The sequence below is a fragment of the Triticum aestivum genome, chromosome 7A (genome assembly GCF_018294505.1).
Source record: "Triticum aestivum cultivar Chinese Spring chromosome 7A, IWGSC CS RefSeq v2.1, whole genome shotgun sequence".
Classification (NCBI taxonomy): domain Eukaryota; kingdom Viridiplantae; phylum Streptophyta; class Magnoliopsida; order Poales; family Poaceae; genus Triticum; species Triticum aestivum.
In genome coordinates, this window is record NC_057812.1 from 26,973,437 (window position 1) to 26,986,926 (window position 13,490).

The window sequence follows — 13,490 nt, forward strand, 5'->3', positions numbered from 1 at the left end:
CATAAAATTTTACTTCAAACAAAATCTATATGCACTGTTTTTTGGAATGCGGATAGTTGTCGCATAGTTCATGATTAAATGTACTAGACCTATTAAGATTTTAATGTTTTGGTGGAGTAAAGTTTACGTCACCGTTGAAGTGATCAGCGTAGATTCCTCTTATTACTTTTGAGAAGCCACATGAACCAACCTATATATCACTGACTTATTCTGTTCTTTGGATATGTGTGCAGGCAATTATATTCGTCCAGAAACCTGTGGCCGTAAATAAACCGTGTACTGAGTTCGAAAATTGTGTGCATGTTAATTAGATCATTACTCATCAAGGTTATTCAGTTTCCCAAGCAATGAAATGAAGCTGGAAAAAGTGTACCACCGGGAATCAAGGTTTGGCAGCTCAAAGGATGTGTTGCTAATTGTAATCCATGCTGGCTCATCAATGGGAAAGTTTAATGTCTCCTTTTAAGTGCCTTTTGACAGAAGTATAGTGAATTTGCAATCTTTCAATATTATTATCACAAGTGGTTTTCCAGAATGCCTGATTTTGTAGAATCAATATTTCCTACAAACACTTACTTCTACATGACAACTGTGCACAACACGGCGTATCAAGAATTTTGAGGTCTCGCTGCGAAAGACAAAACGAGTCCTTTAAATCTTTATAAAAAATTGGATAACTTACAATATAGAAATCTAAAACATTGTTATGGACTTGCGTCTGTGAGTCGCCCATCGACATAACTTGCGGCAATGACTTGCGGAGGGAGAGACGATCTCGAGATGAATAGCAAAATTGTGAATGAGTTGACGAAGAGACACATTGTGTTTGTAAGTTTTGTTACTTGTCGATGGAAAATATTTGCCACTCCCCCTATACAATACACTTGCATGAAAACTTAGTTATGTTTTGTACGTTTTATACCTTGTCGATGAAAACTTAGATATGTTTTGTAAGTTTTATACCTTGTCGGTCAAATTATTCATGCACATAGATCCTTCCACTTGAATCTATGCACCACATATGCTGCCTGAAATTAGGTATGCATAATCATCATCAGGATGTTCATTTTTGCTCTTGTTTTTTTTGGGGGGTTGTGGGTTTTTTCACGCTAAGTTGTGGTATTTTAGTTGAAAAAAGTTGTTTTTTCCTTAGAGAGAGAGAGAGAGAGAGAGTTGTGGTATTCTCTTAAGGGCCTATTTTCTTCGCAGGAGCTATATGTAGCCCATCTCGCCGACAGCGCGACATTATTTGGCCAACCCATTACTGTAGCTGAGCATGTGTTTTTTTCCTGCAGTTTTTTATCTGATTTCACTTAGTTTTTTGGGTTTTCTTCATTTCTTTCTATGGTTTTCTTTGGGTTTTCTTGTTTCTTTTTCTTTTTTCTTTTTTTCTTTGGTTTTCTTTGTGCTTTTCTTGGTTTTCACCGGTTTTTCTTTCTTTTTTGAACACACATCTACTTTTCGTACACATTTTAATTTTTTTTGTATACATAAAGAAAAAAATTATACACAATTCAAAATTTTCAAATATATGATTAACATTTGTTTCAAATGCATATTTTGATGTCAACCCTTTTTCATTCACATTGTACATTTTTTGTATACATCTAAATTTTTTATATACGTTTAAAAACTTTAAATACATGTGTTGACATTTTTGCGAATACGTGTTAAAAAATAGGAATACATATTGAAACATTCGACTTATTTTATAGTACTCCTTCCGTTTCTAAATACTCCCTCTGTCCCATAATATAGGAGCGTTTTTGATACTATACTAGTGCCAAAAACGTTCTTATATTATGGGACAAAGGAAGTATAAGTGTTTTTAGAGATTCCAATGTGGACTACATACGGAGCAAAATGAGCGAATCTACAGTCTAAAATATGTCTATATACATTCGTATGTAGTCCTTACCGAAATCTCCAGAAAGACTTATATTTAGGAAGTATATATAAGTCTTTTTAGAGAGAAGGCCGCTGGGCCCTGTTCACTTATATTCGACTTACACTTGGATGGGCCTTTGACGACCCGCGCAGCGTGGTTCGTTCCATGGAGGAAGTGAAGCGGCTACACGCGCGCTTGCTCCGCCGCGGCGAGCGCCGCCTGCAGCCGCTCCTCCTCCGCGTCCTCGCCGCCGGCGACCTCCGCTACGCCGCGCTCCTCCTCGCCTCCTCGCCCCCCTCCGCCACTCTCCACGACCGCCTCCTCCAGGCGCTCGCCGCCTCGCGCAGCCCGCTCCTCCTCCGCTCCTTCTCCCGCGCGCACCGCCTCCGCCTGCTCACCCCTCTCTCCTTCACCTTCCTCCTCTCCTCCGCCCCCTCCTCCGCGCCCTTCGCGCTCTCCGCCCACGCCCTGCTGCTCAAGTCCGGCCACCTCGCGCCCGGCGACCCCTTCCTCGGCTCCGCGCTCGTCTCCTTCTACGCCAGGAACCGCCTCCTGCGCGACGCCAGGCGGGTGTTCGACGAAATGCCGCGCAGGGACACCGCCGTGAGCAACGCGCTGCTCTCGGCCTACGCCAGGGCCGGCCTCCTCGACGCCGCGGAGAAGCTGTTCGGGGAAATGCCGGACCGGAACGTGGTCTCGTGGACCGCCATGGTGTCCGGGTACGCGCAGAACGGGCGGCACGAGGAGGCGGTGGGGGCGTTCCTGAAGATGTGGGAGGGGGCAGGGGTGCAGCCGAATGAGCTTACGGTGAGCAGCGTGCTGCCCGCGTGCGCGGCTGTTGGGGCCATGGAGCTTGGGAGGAAGGTGGAGGAGTATGCGAGGGGCAAAGGCCACCTGAGGAATGTGTATGTGGCCAATGCACTGCTGGAGATGTATGCCAAGTGTGGCAGCATCCAAAGAGCTTGGCAGGTGTTTCAGGGGATCCGTCGTCGGCGAGATCTCTGTTCTTGGAACTCAATGATCATGGCATTCGCCTTGCATGGCTCGTGGAGGGAAGCACTTGCCTTGTTCCATAAGTTGCGGGTGAGGATTTCTTCCTTGAATTGTATTTTACTCCTATATTTTCGCACTAACACATCATCACTTTCTTGCCTTGCTCATTCCTCAGTGTGGAACTTGATTCTTATTTTACTGTGTCCAGATGACAGGGGTCAAACCAGATGGTATCACATTTGTTGGAGTCATTTTGGCTTGCACTCATGGAGGTTTGGTGGATGAAGGCAAGCTACTCTTCAACTCGATGGAAGCAGAATTTAGTCTTACTCCAAGAATCGAGCACTATGGTTGCATGGTTGATCTGCTTGGGCGTGCTGGTCTCCTAAATGAAGCCTACAGTATGATAGCAAGCATGCCAGTGGAGCCTGACCCCGTCATCTGGGGAGCCTTGCTCGGTGCCTGCAGCTTCCATGGAAACGTAGAACTAGCGGAAGTAGCAGTAAACAAACTCATCTTTCTCGAGCCACAAAACACTGGAAATCTGGTGATCCTGTCAAACATATACGCGTCGTCTGGAAAATGGGACGGTGTTGCCCAGGTATGGAAGTTACTCAAGGAGAAAGACCACAAGAAATCAGCTGGGTACAGCTTCATAGAGCTAGATGGCAGGATGCACAAGTTCCTTGTTGAGGATAAGTCGCATCCAAGATTTGTGGAGGTGTACAGCACCCTTGACAGTGTCACAATGCTCATGAAGCTTGTCGGACTAGAAAATGAGGAAGAAGCGGAACAGCTGTTTCTGTCACCTATAGAGATCTAAATTCCTAGAGATGTGAAGAGACTGTGATCATAAAAGTGATCTGTGATTGCCCATGAACCGCTCTGATCTGATCTTCCAAGTCAAATTGATGTGGCAAGGGATTCTTCAAAAGGTGGCAACAGAAGGAATGCCAAATCAGGTCAGTGCGTAGCACCACCTGGGCATTGACTCTTCTCTTCTTGCTGCTATAAATCAAAATGGCCGTTGATGCTGCACTTGTTATTAAGATGCACAGACGACCGAGAATTGCAGACGAAGCATATAATTTCAAGATACATCCCAACAAGGTACATTTATTCTGGAATAATGAAATCCACATACGAGAACTGATATGACAAGTAAATGAGCACAGAGTACAGAAACATACAGTTGTGTTGAGGCTATATAATTTGGTTGAGTCTGTGTGCTTCATTGCTGCTACACTATGTAGTGTCTTGAGCAGAGGCGGAGCCAACCCTCCTTTCCCTTCTGGATCTTTGGCATTTGGCAAGTTATAGCTGCAACCTGCAACAACTCTGAGGCGAGTTTTCCCAAAAGAACATCATTGTCAGTTAGTTGCGCTGTTGTATAGAGGTGTTAGTTGCGCTGTTTCATAGAGGTGGTTGACCTGCCGAGCCTGGACCTCTCGGGGTCACCGGCCACCAGTGGTCTTGAGAACCAGATGATAATTCCAACAAGGTGCATCTCGTTTCATGAACGAGGCCATGCCTGTAATACCACCGTCCCTCCTGATGTGTTCAATCGCGTTTATTACTCAATTTGATTTATTATTGAGCTAATAAAAGTAGTAACAGATATAGAGAGTTTGTTTATAGCTCCCGTGCACTTGCAGGATGCAGCAATTATCTGGACCGGCCTTTTTTTTTGTCAAGATCTATGTTGTTTATAGCACCCGTGCACATGCAGGATGCAGCCATTATCTGGACCGGCCTTTTTTTGTCAAGATCTATGTTGGAATCTTGGAAACTGCTCGTTTGGAGAACATAATAAAAATGTCTAGAATTGTCTTTCCTGTTCGGCACAACATGTCAACAGTTTGGTGGGGGCGACGTGAGGAGCTCAGCGACGTCGACCCTGGCGATGCCTGGCAAGGCTGAGATAGGACCTCGCTCGAGACAGGACAACGCTAAGAGGGCAGCAAGCTGTGGTGTCCAGGCTAAGGCGAGGAAGCAGGTTGACGGGTGCGGGTCAGGGAGGAGGGAGGGGGGTGGGGGTGGGGGCTTCGCGGGTGTCGTCGGCACTGCTACGGATCAGCTGGGCTTACAGGGGTGGTCGCGGTGGAGACAAGCAGAAGGGGTGAGGGGAGGATGAGGCGGCAAGGCGGCCTGTGACAGCGCGTGCTGGCCGCGGGGGTGTAGTCAGACGGATGGGGCGGGGTCGATGGTTCGGCGGGAGGAAGAAGAAAGAGAGGTCCAGTGTGGCGCGGTTGTGGCTGTTGGATGGCAATCCAACGACCCAATTGGTACGTTGAAAATATGGTGTTGGTAGAGTCGTACTCGCTGATACCCAAGTCGTAGTCGAACATTAACTATTCGTTGAGAAACGGACGTACTCGTCGACCCAGACCACGTTGTTGCTACGCTCCTATGGATGCCCGCTGAACCTGGCCGGGAACGTGGCTGCTGATGGATGTTTCCTAGATCTCGACGTTCCAAAGTCCAAACCTTCCAAAACAGTACTACGATGCAGAGACGACAGCTGAAGCAGTAGAGACTAGCCAGCTTGAGACAGATAACCATGGCGTCCTCCTCCCACTTCCACTCCCAGTCCCACCAAGAAGAGGAAGAAGAGGACGAGCATGGCCACGGCGGCGGCCATGGCGACCAGATCACCGCCCCACTCCTCCGTGAGCCGCCTCCTCTCATGCTTAGCTCCGTCCGTGCACGCACCCCTGCTACGCCAGCTGACCATTTCTGCTCTGCTCTTCTCATGGCGCAGCGAACCGGCCGTCAACGTTGCAGAACTCGCCGGAGCGCCACGACGACGGCCATGGCAGATCGTCGGAGAACTCGCCGATCGAGCAGGTGGTGCTGACGGTCCCCGTGGGCGACGACCCGGACACGCCGGTGTTGACGTTCCGGATGTGGGTGCTGGGCATGGCGTCCTGCGCCGTGCTCTCCTTCCTCAACCAGTTCTTCTGGTACCGCAAGGAGCCGCTCACCATCACCGCCATCTCCGCGCAGATCACCGTCGTGCCGCTCGGCCGCCTCATGGCCGCGGCGCTGCCAGAGCGGGCCTTCCTCCGCGGCTCGCGCTGGGAGTTCACCCTCAACCCAGGGCCGTTCAACGTGAAGGAGCACGTGCTGATCACCATCTTCGCCAACGCCGGCGCCGGCACCGTCTACGCCATCCACGTGGTCACCGTCGTCCGCGTCTTCTACGGCAAAAACCTCACCTTCTTCGTCTCCCTCCTCGTGGTGCTCACCACGCAGGTGCTCGGGTTCGGGTGGGCGGGGATTTTCCGGCGGTACCTCGTGGAGCCGGCGGCCATGTGGTGGCCGTCCAACCTCGTGCAGGTCTCCCTCTTCAGGTACACACGCTTCCCCTCTCCGGCAGGCAACTTCATTTTCGAATTTTTCATTGCCTTGTTACATGGCCAAATTTAATTGGCCGGTCAAAATGATGCACTCAGAAAGAAACTAGGTTAACAATTTGATCATGAATTCTTTTCTTAAAACTTGTGTACAATTACTGGTGTTTGATGCGTGCAAGCAATGTATATATGCCTCTGTTTAAACTGCCAAAACGTCTTATATTTATGAACAGAGGGTGTACTTGCTATATGCTTCCAAGTAGTAGGAGATTTGAATTTTGAGCAAATTGGCATAAGCTATTGTTGGTGTGGAGAAGTAGACACCTCATGTGGGTCATGACACGTCAGGCTGGCCCTGCTTAATTACATCCAAGAAAATTAGATGATTGCAACAGCTTAGCCACCCAAAGATTCTGAACACAACCATAAAACTCAGGATTAAGAGAGAAAAAAAAAACTCCGATCGAGGATTAAATTAGCATATGGCCCCTGTGAGTTGTTGGGGCCATCGAGGCCATCCTCATTTTAAGTCAATGGCATTTTTTTCAGTTAACACCACTTGAGAGTACTATATAGCTTAAGGTTCCTGGTTCTGACAACGACTACTGAATGGTATCATGCTGACATGCTCATGCCTTCCATTCATTGAAAAAACATGGAGAAAATAAAGAAATCCCGTGTCCATCTCAGGGAAATACAGTGACCTAATTAAGACAGGCAGAATAAGATTAGCACAAACATTTATTTGCTTTGACGATCAGAGAAATCAATGGTTTGAACAATATATACTGGATATGTTTGAGCAGTTTTCCCTGAGAAGTGAGAACTCATGCTTCCAATGCATATTCCCACCAGGGCACTCCACGAGGATGAAAGGCGGCGAAAAGGGGGCTTCACGCGCAACCAGTTCTTCCTGGTGGCGTTCGCCTGCAGCTTCGCATACTACGCCTTCCCAGGCTACCTGTTCCAGATGCTCACCTCACTCTCCTGGATCTGCTGGGTGTTCCCCAACTCAGTGTTCGCCCAGCAGCTCGGCTCAGGTCTCCACGGGCTCGGCATCGCCGCAATCGGCCTTGACTGGGCATCCATCTCCAGCTATCTAGGAAGCCCTCTCGTCAGCCCCTGGTTCGCCACTGCGAATGTCGCTGCAGGCTTCTTCATCGTCATGTACATCATCGTGCCTATTGGGTACTGGTTTGATTTCTACAAGGCGCAGACCTTCCCCATCTTCTCTTCCGGTCTTTTCACCTCCGGCGGGCAGAAGTACAACATCTCAGCTATCGTGGACGACAATTTCCATCTAGATACAGAGGCATATGAGAAAAACGGTCCACTGTACCTCAGCACTCTCTTTGCTGTCACATATGGTATCGGTTTCGCGTCACTTACCGCGACGATTGTTCATGTCCTCCTGTTCCATGGAAGGTAAAATCCTGTCAGTTTGTTGTGCACAATCACATGGTTGCGGCAACTAATTAAGAATCAAAATGCTTGTGTCCAGGGAAATTTTGCAGCTAAGCAGATCAGCTTTTCAAGGGAAAAGTGTGGACATACATACAAAGCTAATGAGGAGATACAAGCAGGTCCCTGAGTGGTGGTTCATCTGCATCCTTGTAGTTAACATTGCCTGTCACTGTATTCGCTTGCGAATACTACATAGAGCAGCTCCAGCTGCCCTGGTGGGGTGTGTTACTTGCATGCGCCATTGCATTTTTCTTCACCCTCCCAATTGGAATTATCACAGCAACAACAAACCAGGTAAGGATTCTATCAACTTTCATCACGGCATGCCATACGTATCTGAAGCACCAAATCCACAACTCACATTCTTCCACTGTATGCAGACCTCAGGACTGAACATCATCACAGAGTACATCATCGGGTACTTGTACCCCGGACGACCCGTCGCAAATATGTGCTTCAAGGTATACGGTTATATCAGCATGCACCAAGCTCTGATGTTTCTGCAAGATTTTAAGTTGGGCCACTACATGAAGATTCCCCCAAGGACCATGTTTATGGCTCAGGTAAGCTCTGTTTGGCCATCATAGTGTATTTAACATTTCCACTGCATAAGTGCACAGAAGGCATTAAGCATCAATATTTTGGAACATGGCAGGTGGTCGGAACAACGATCGCGGCATTCGTGTACCTTGGGACAGCATGGTGGCTGATGGACACAATCCCCAACATCTGCGACATTGAGCTACTCTCAGCGGGCAGCCCTTGGACCTGCCCCGGTGATCATGTGTTCTATGACGCGTCGGTCATATGGGGTCTTATTGGCCCGCGCAGAATATTCGGGGACTTGGGAACTTACGCGGCAGTGAACTGGTTCTTCTTGGGGGGAGCCGTCGCCCCGCTCCTCGTATGGTTAGCGCACAGGGCATTCCCAGGCCAGAACTGGATCGTACTCATCAACATGCCCGTGATGCTGGGTTCCATCTTCCAGATGCCACCCGCCACAGCAGTTAACTACACCACATGGATACTGATTGGGTTTCTATCAGGTTATGTGGTATATAGATATCGACGTGACTGGTGGGAGCGACACAATTATCTGCTTTCAGGTGCACTAGATGCTGGTTTGGCATTCATGGCCGTGTTAATTTACCTGTGCCTAGGCTTGGAGAACATCAGTTTGAACTGGTGGGGAAATGACTTGGATGGATGTCCCTTGGCTTCTTGCCCCACTGCTAAAGGTATAGTTGTCAAGGGCTGCCCAGTGTACAACTAAGCATCTTCTCATCTGCGGCGGCCGACGCTGGAAAAATTGGAATTGTGAGCAAGCAGAGATCGATGTAAATAGCGAATGTTTGTTTGGACCTTTTAAAGATGAGAAATGGGTTTTATTTTATATTCTATTGTGCAAAGTACCACAAAGATTGCCTGAAGAACAATCTTTAGTGGCAACAGGTTTTCACTGCCAAATTAACTGTTATCCCAGCTACTAGTAAATAACTGATTCCTTGATTGTTTGAAGTCCAGTAAAAGCAGGTAGCACGGGACTTGCAAGTTGCAAGTTTTTAACTGAAATTTCTGAATTTCTCACACACAATGTACCACAACTAGTATCTTTATGACTGCAAATTCTTATTCTTTGTTCGAAAAAAAAAACCCGGTTCCATTCACCAGAATGAAACCCTTGCAAGGTGCAAAAGCAGTACGCAAATTCCTCGACTTGTCAGTTGCCATTATATGACTGCAATTTTGTTACTCTACACAGAGATAATGATAGAGGGAACGGTCAACTACTCCTCTGACATTAGCAGTCCAGATTTCTCCCCTCCAAAAACTGAAATGGAACCATGTTGTATTACATCAATATATGGAAGGAATACGGTAATAATCTTCTTATTTCACGGTGACAGACCACAGTGCCAAGAATTTTCTTCAGAAAGTACTCATGACAACTTGACAGAATAAGAAGTTTTAGGCTTGCAGGCGTAGTCTACACATCGCATTACTAACTATTCACAGTAGGGTTTACTCTGAACCTCTTACCAGAGTTAGCCGCCGGCAACTCGCTCCACCGCCGCCCCCACGTCGGAGCATGACCGAACCTGTCCCTACTCCTCTCCGTCTTGCCGACGCCGGTGGTCGGACTAATCCACGTGCCGAGCTACGGGGTGGTCGGGGACTGACAAAATTGAACTGGATTGGAGGGCTGGCCAGCGGTAAGCCGGCAAGGCATGGCTCGGTGCTGGAGACGACGAGGCCGAGGGACTGGTATATTCTACCCGCTCTCGCTTGGGCTGGACCATATGACGCCCAGAGCTCGATAGCTACTACTCCCTCCGTTCGGAATTACTTGTCACAGAAATGAATGTATCTAGACGTATTTTAGTTGTAGATACATCAATTTTTATCTACTTTTGAGACAAGTAATTTGGAACGGAGTGAGTACTACCATATATCGTTGGGCCGTTCCATTCTGCGTGTATCCTACCTGGGCCTTGGGCTGGGCAATTTTTTTATTGTTCTTGCTTTGCATTCTCTCCATCAATAGCATTTTGTTTTGCTAAAATAAAATATCAATAGCATGTTCAATCGGCTCATTAGTTTAGTAGCTTGAATGTCGAGGCTCACAATTTAGCGAAGCATTCTATCGCTCCCTTTTCTTTTGTCGCTGAGCTCTTTTTCCCCTCGTTGAATTACTTCACAAGTGTGTGTTTTAGATTTTTAATGTGATCGTTCCAACTAATAATCTTAAAAGTTGTTCAAAAGAAAGTATTTACCTTTTATTTGCTGATGCGATCTAGCATTTTTTTTCATACTTATGGCCCCAAAATGAGACTTGAGTACTTTTCTTATATTGTACTGCATTTAAATTTTTGTTTCACTCGCCATTGTGAATTATGCTATATGTACTTTTTTTGTGATAGTTGTGAAATGGACTGCGAGCATTGTTCATTTATTCGTATGCGGCGCATTTAGGATGTGAATAGTCCTGTATGAACCTTTGTGCTCTCTCGCTACAATCACACCAACGTTCCGTGAGGGCTAGGTATTCCATTGACATTATACGAATTGCTCATGACAACTAAATTGTTGTTTCACATATTGATGGTTTTTATAGTCACTCGGAATTGTTCGATTGGTGATCATGAATTGTTTACGAGCACTAGTTATTCATTTTGTGCTAGTAATAGTGAATTATTACACAAGAACTAAAAATGTGTTCCACTAGTAATTGTGAATTGTTCCGTGTGTACTAAAATTTTGTTCCGAGAGTAATCATAAATTATCCACTTGCGCTAAATTTGTGTTCAGCATGCTTGAACTTTTTTTTATAATAGTAATTAATATTTTCCATGGCCACTAACCGTTTCTTCCACTAATGTGTCAATGTGTGTCGGCCTCCCGGTGACGCCACGCCGGTGATGAGTTATCAGCCGCATCGGCCAGCAACCCCATCACAAAGTCTCTTGAACAAAGAAGATCGTTGGAGTACATTGATGTCATGTTAATTAGAACCAGGCGTGCCAAAGAAAGCATGCCAAATCCACAAGTCATTCGTTGCCACTTGCCATTGCTTCAAGTATGATGGTGATCACTTTGACCTGATCTTGGTATTGACTATGCATACCTTTTGGGCAGTTCTTCCATTGTCAGTGCATGCAATCAACTGAATCCAGCATACATGGGAATCCTCTTGATGCTCTAATTTCCAACAATATTTTTGTATGTCCTCCACAGTTGGCTCTCTTAGGTACTATGGTCCAAACACCATCACTATAGTGCGTGCAAATTGCACCGTGTGTGTTCAGGACTATGGTCTCTTCCACCGGATTTCAGTATCAATTACATCTATGGCCTTACCATAAGCAAGCATCATAAGAGCGGTTGTGCATTTCTGCAGAGGAGACAAAGAAAGTTTTTTGCAACAATCCTTCCTCGGCTTGAATTTGTCATCAACCCTCTTTAGGGCAGTCACTATGCATAAGAACAAACCTTCGCTCATTCGAAGGCGACGTCGAAACAAACCTTCATGGTATTTTGGGTTCAGTGTGAAGTACGGAGTCTGTGGACAGAAGCCGTGCACCGGCAATCCTATCACAGGGAATAACTCTTCGTCCATATATGGAACCCTTGAAGTTTAGTACGTACTCCTCTGGCTTCTACATTTCCTCTTGGATGCTCGTCATCATCATGTCAGCATTTTCGTCTTCCAAATCCGACGAATTGATGAACTCGTTGAATATGAATTTGCCAAGGTCCGTGTTTCCATAGCCATATTCCTCGACAAATCCATTAGTGACCTAGAAATGACCAAAAGAATAACAAAACTGGCGTAGGCCCTTGCGATCAGTCCTATATGGTGGATGCGGCGGGTGTCCCCATATCCACCCCAGATATGGGTCGGGCATGGGGACTACTGGTCACCCCTGCCATTTGGGCTGAATTTGTCTGGTCTGATTGGGTGGCTCTTTTCTGTTTGTTCAGGCAGACTATGTGAATATTTGAGGCGGATACGAGGGCTTCATTGCAGATGCTGTAACCAGCCATGTATCCAGTGGCTCTGGTGGATTTGGAACTAGTAGCTCGTCAATTCTTCCAGAAAAGGACCTCTAATTAAAGGAGGGCGTACGCTTGATGGGCACCCCACTCCCACTGATGTTGCAATGCTGATGCTGCTCCTTGGCGAATGCATGCCTGGCTGAGATTTTCTTTGGCCCCGCTGCCAAAGCAGGAGCCGTACAAAACATCATATTCGGCGTGATTAATTTCTCGCTCACTCTAGCAGCAAGCCGACATGCATGATTATCTCGACGGTTTTTGTTTTCTGATGTAGTAAAATGTGCGACACTGCTAGGCCACAAATTATATATGGAATCTATTTATGCTTATGTCTGCAAAGTTTGCTTTCGGTGTGGAATTTATGTTTGGATTCTGCCATTTTTGTTTATGATATTATTTTTTTAGGGTAGTTTATGATATTATTAGAGCGTACGCATCCTCGTACTAGTCAGGTTATATATATCTATATGGACGCGCGCATCACGTGTCATGTTTAGAGCATCTTCAGCCGTTGCGTCCCCAAGACGCGCCGAAAATCGTCGTTTGGGGGCGAGCCGGCGTTTTTTTCGACATGGGGGCGAGCACGTCCCCAGCCGTCGCCCCCAGGTCGGGCCCCAGACGTCTCCACAGTTCGGCCAAATTTCAGCAAACACGGCCAAATTTCAACAAACACGACATATTTCAGCGAAATTTAGACGTTTTTTACACGAATAAAATGGACGGAAAAAACCCTAAACTACGGGCCGAAGTAGGTGCTGAGCAGGGCGTAGTCGTCGCCGGCCTCATCCTCCTGCTTCTCCTCCTTGACACGGCCGGCGCTGCTGCTCGACCCCTCGCCCCGGCCCGCTGCTTCACGGCGGCGGCGTTCGGCAATCTCCTCCAGGGCGCGGCGCTGGCGGTCCAGCTCCATGCGCGCGTAGTCCTCGCGTGCCCACTTCAAGGCGGCCTCTTCTTCGTCGGCCTCCTCGGCGAGAGCAGGCTCCGGCTTCACGGAGGCGAGCCCCGGCTCCGGCTTCACCGTCGCCAGCCCTGGCTCCCTCTTCGGCTTGACCAGGCGAGGAGGGGCCGAGGAGGAGGAGCCACGGCCGCCGTCGTTGATGACGAGGCCGGCGCTGCGGGTGCGCCTACCGAGCAGCGTGTCGGACGGCTCTGGCTTGACGCTGACCAACGCCGGCGCGCCAGAGGAGTGAGAGAAGGATCGGGAGGAGGAGGAGAAAGAGGAGGATGACCAT

The 13,490-nt window shown here is 47.6% G+C and overlaps 1 protein-coding gene and 1 pseudogene across 2 annotated transcripts; both read left to right on the plus strand.

The window, feature by feature from the left end:
• The first annotated feature begins 2,032 nt into the window (after positions 1–2,032).
• LOC123151728 (pentatricopeptide repeat-containing protein At5g08510) lies at positions 2,033–4,876 on the plus strand. 2 transcript variants are annotated; one of them, XR_006475787.1, is made up of 3 exons: positions 2,033–2,971; positions 3,090–3,991; positions 4,740–4,876. XR_006475787.1 is itself a non-coding variant. In XM_044571390.1 (2 exons), exons 1-2 carry the CDS (start codon positions 2,054–2,056, stop codon positions 3,702–3,704), a joined length of 1,533 nt encoding a protein of 510 aa, XP_044427325.1. In that variant the 5' UTR covers positions 2,033–2,053; the 3' UTR covers positions 3,705–4,516. The 2 variants fall into 2 exon arrangements, 1 of the variants encoding a protein (XP_044427325.1); XM_044571390.1 differs by lacking the exon at positions 4,740–4,876 and having other exon boundaries at positions 3,090–4,516.
• A 110-nt stretch (positions 4,877–4,986) lies between these two features.
• Positions 4,987–9,096, plus strand: LOC123151727 (oligopeptide transporter 7-like; annotated as a pseudogene).
• The last annotated feature ends 4,394 nt before the right edge of the window (positions 9,097–13,490 follow it).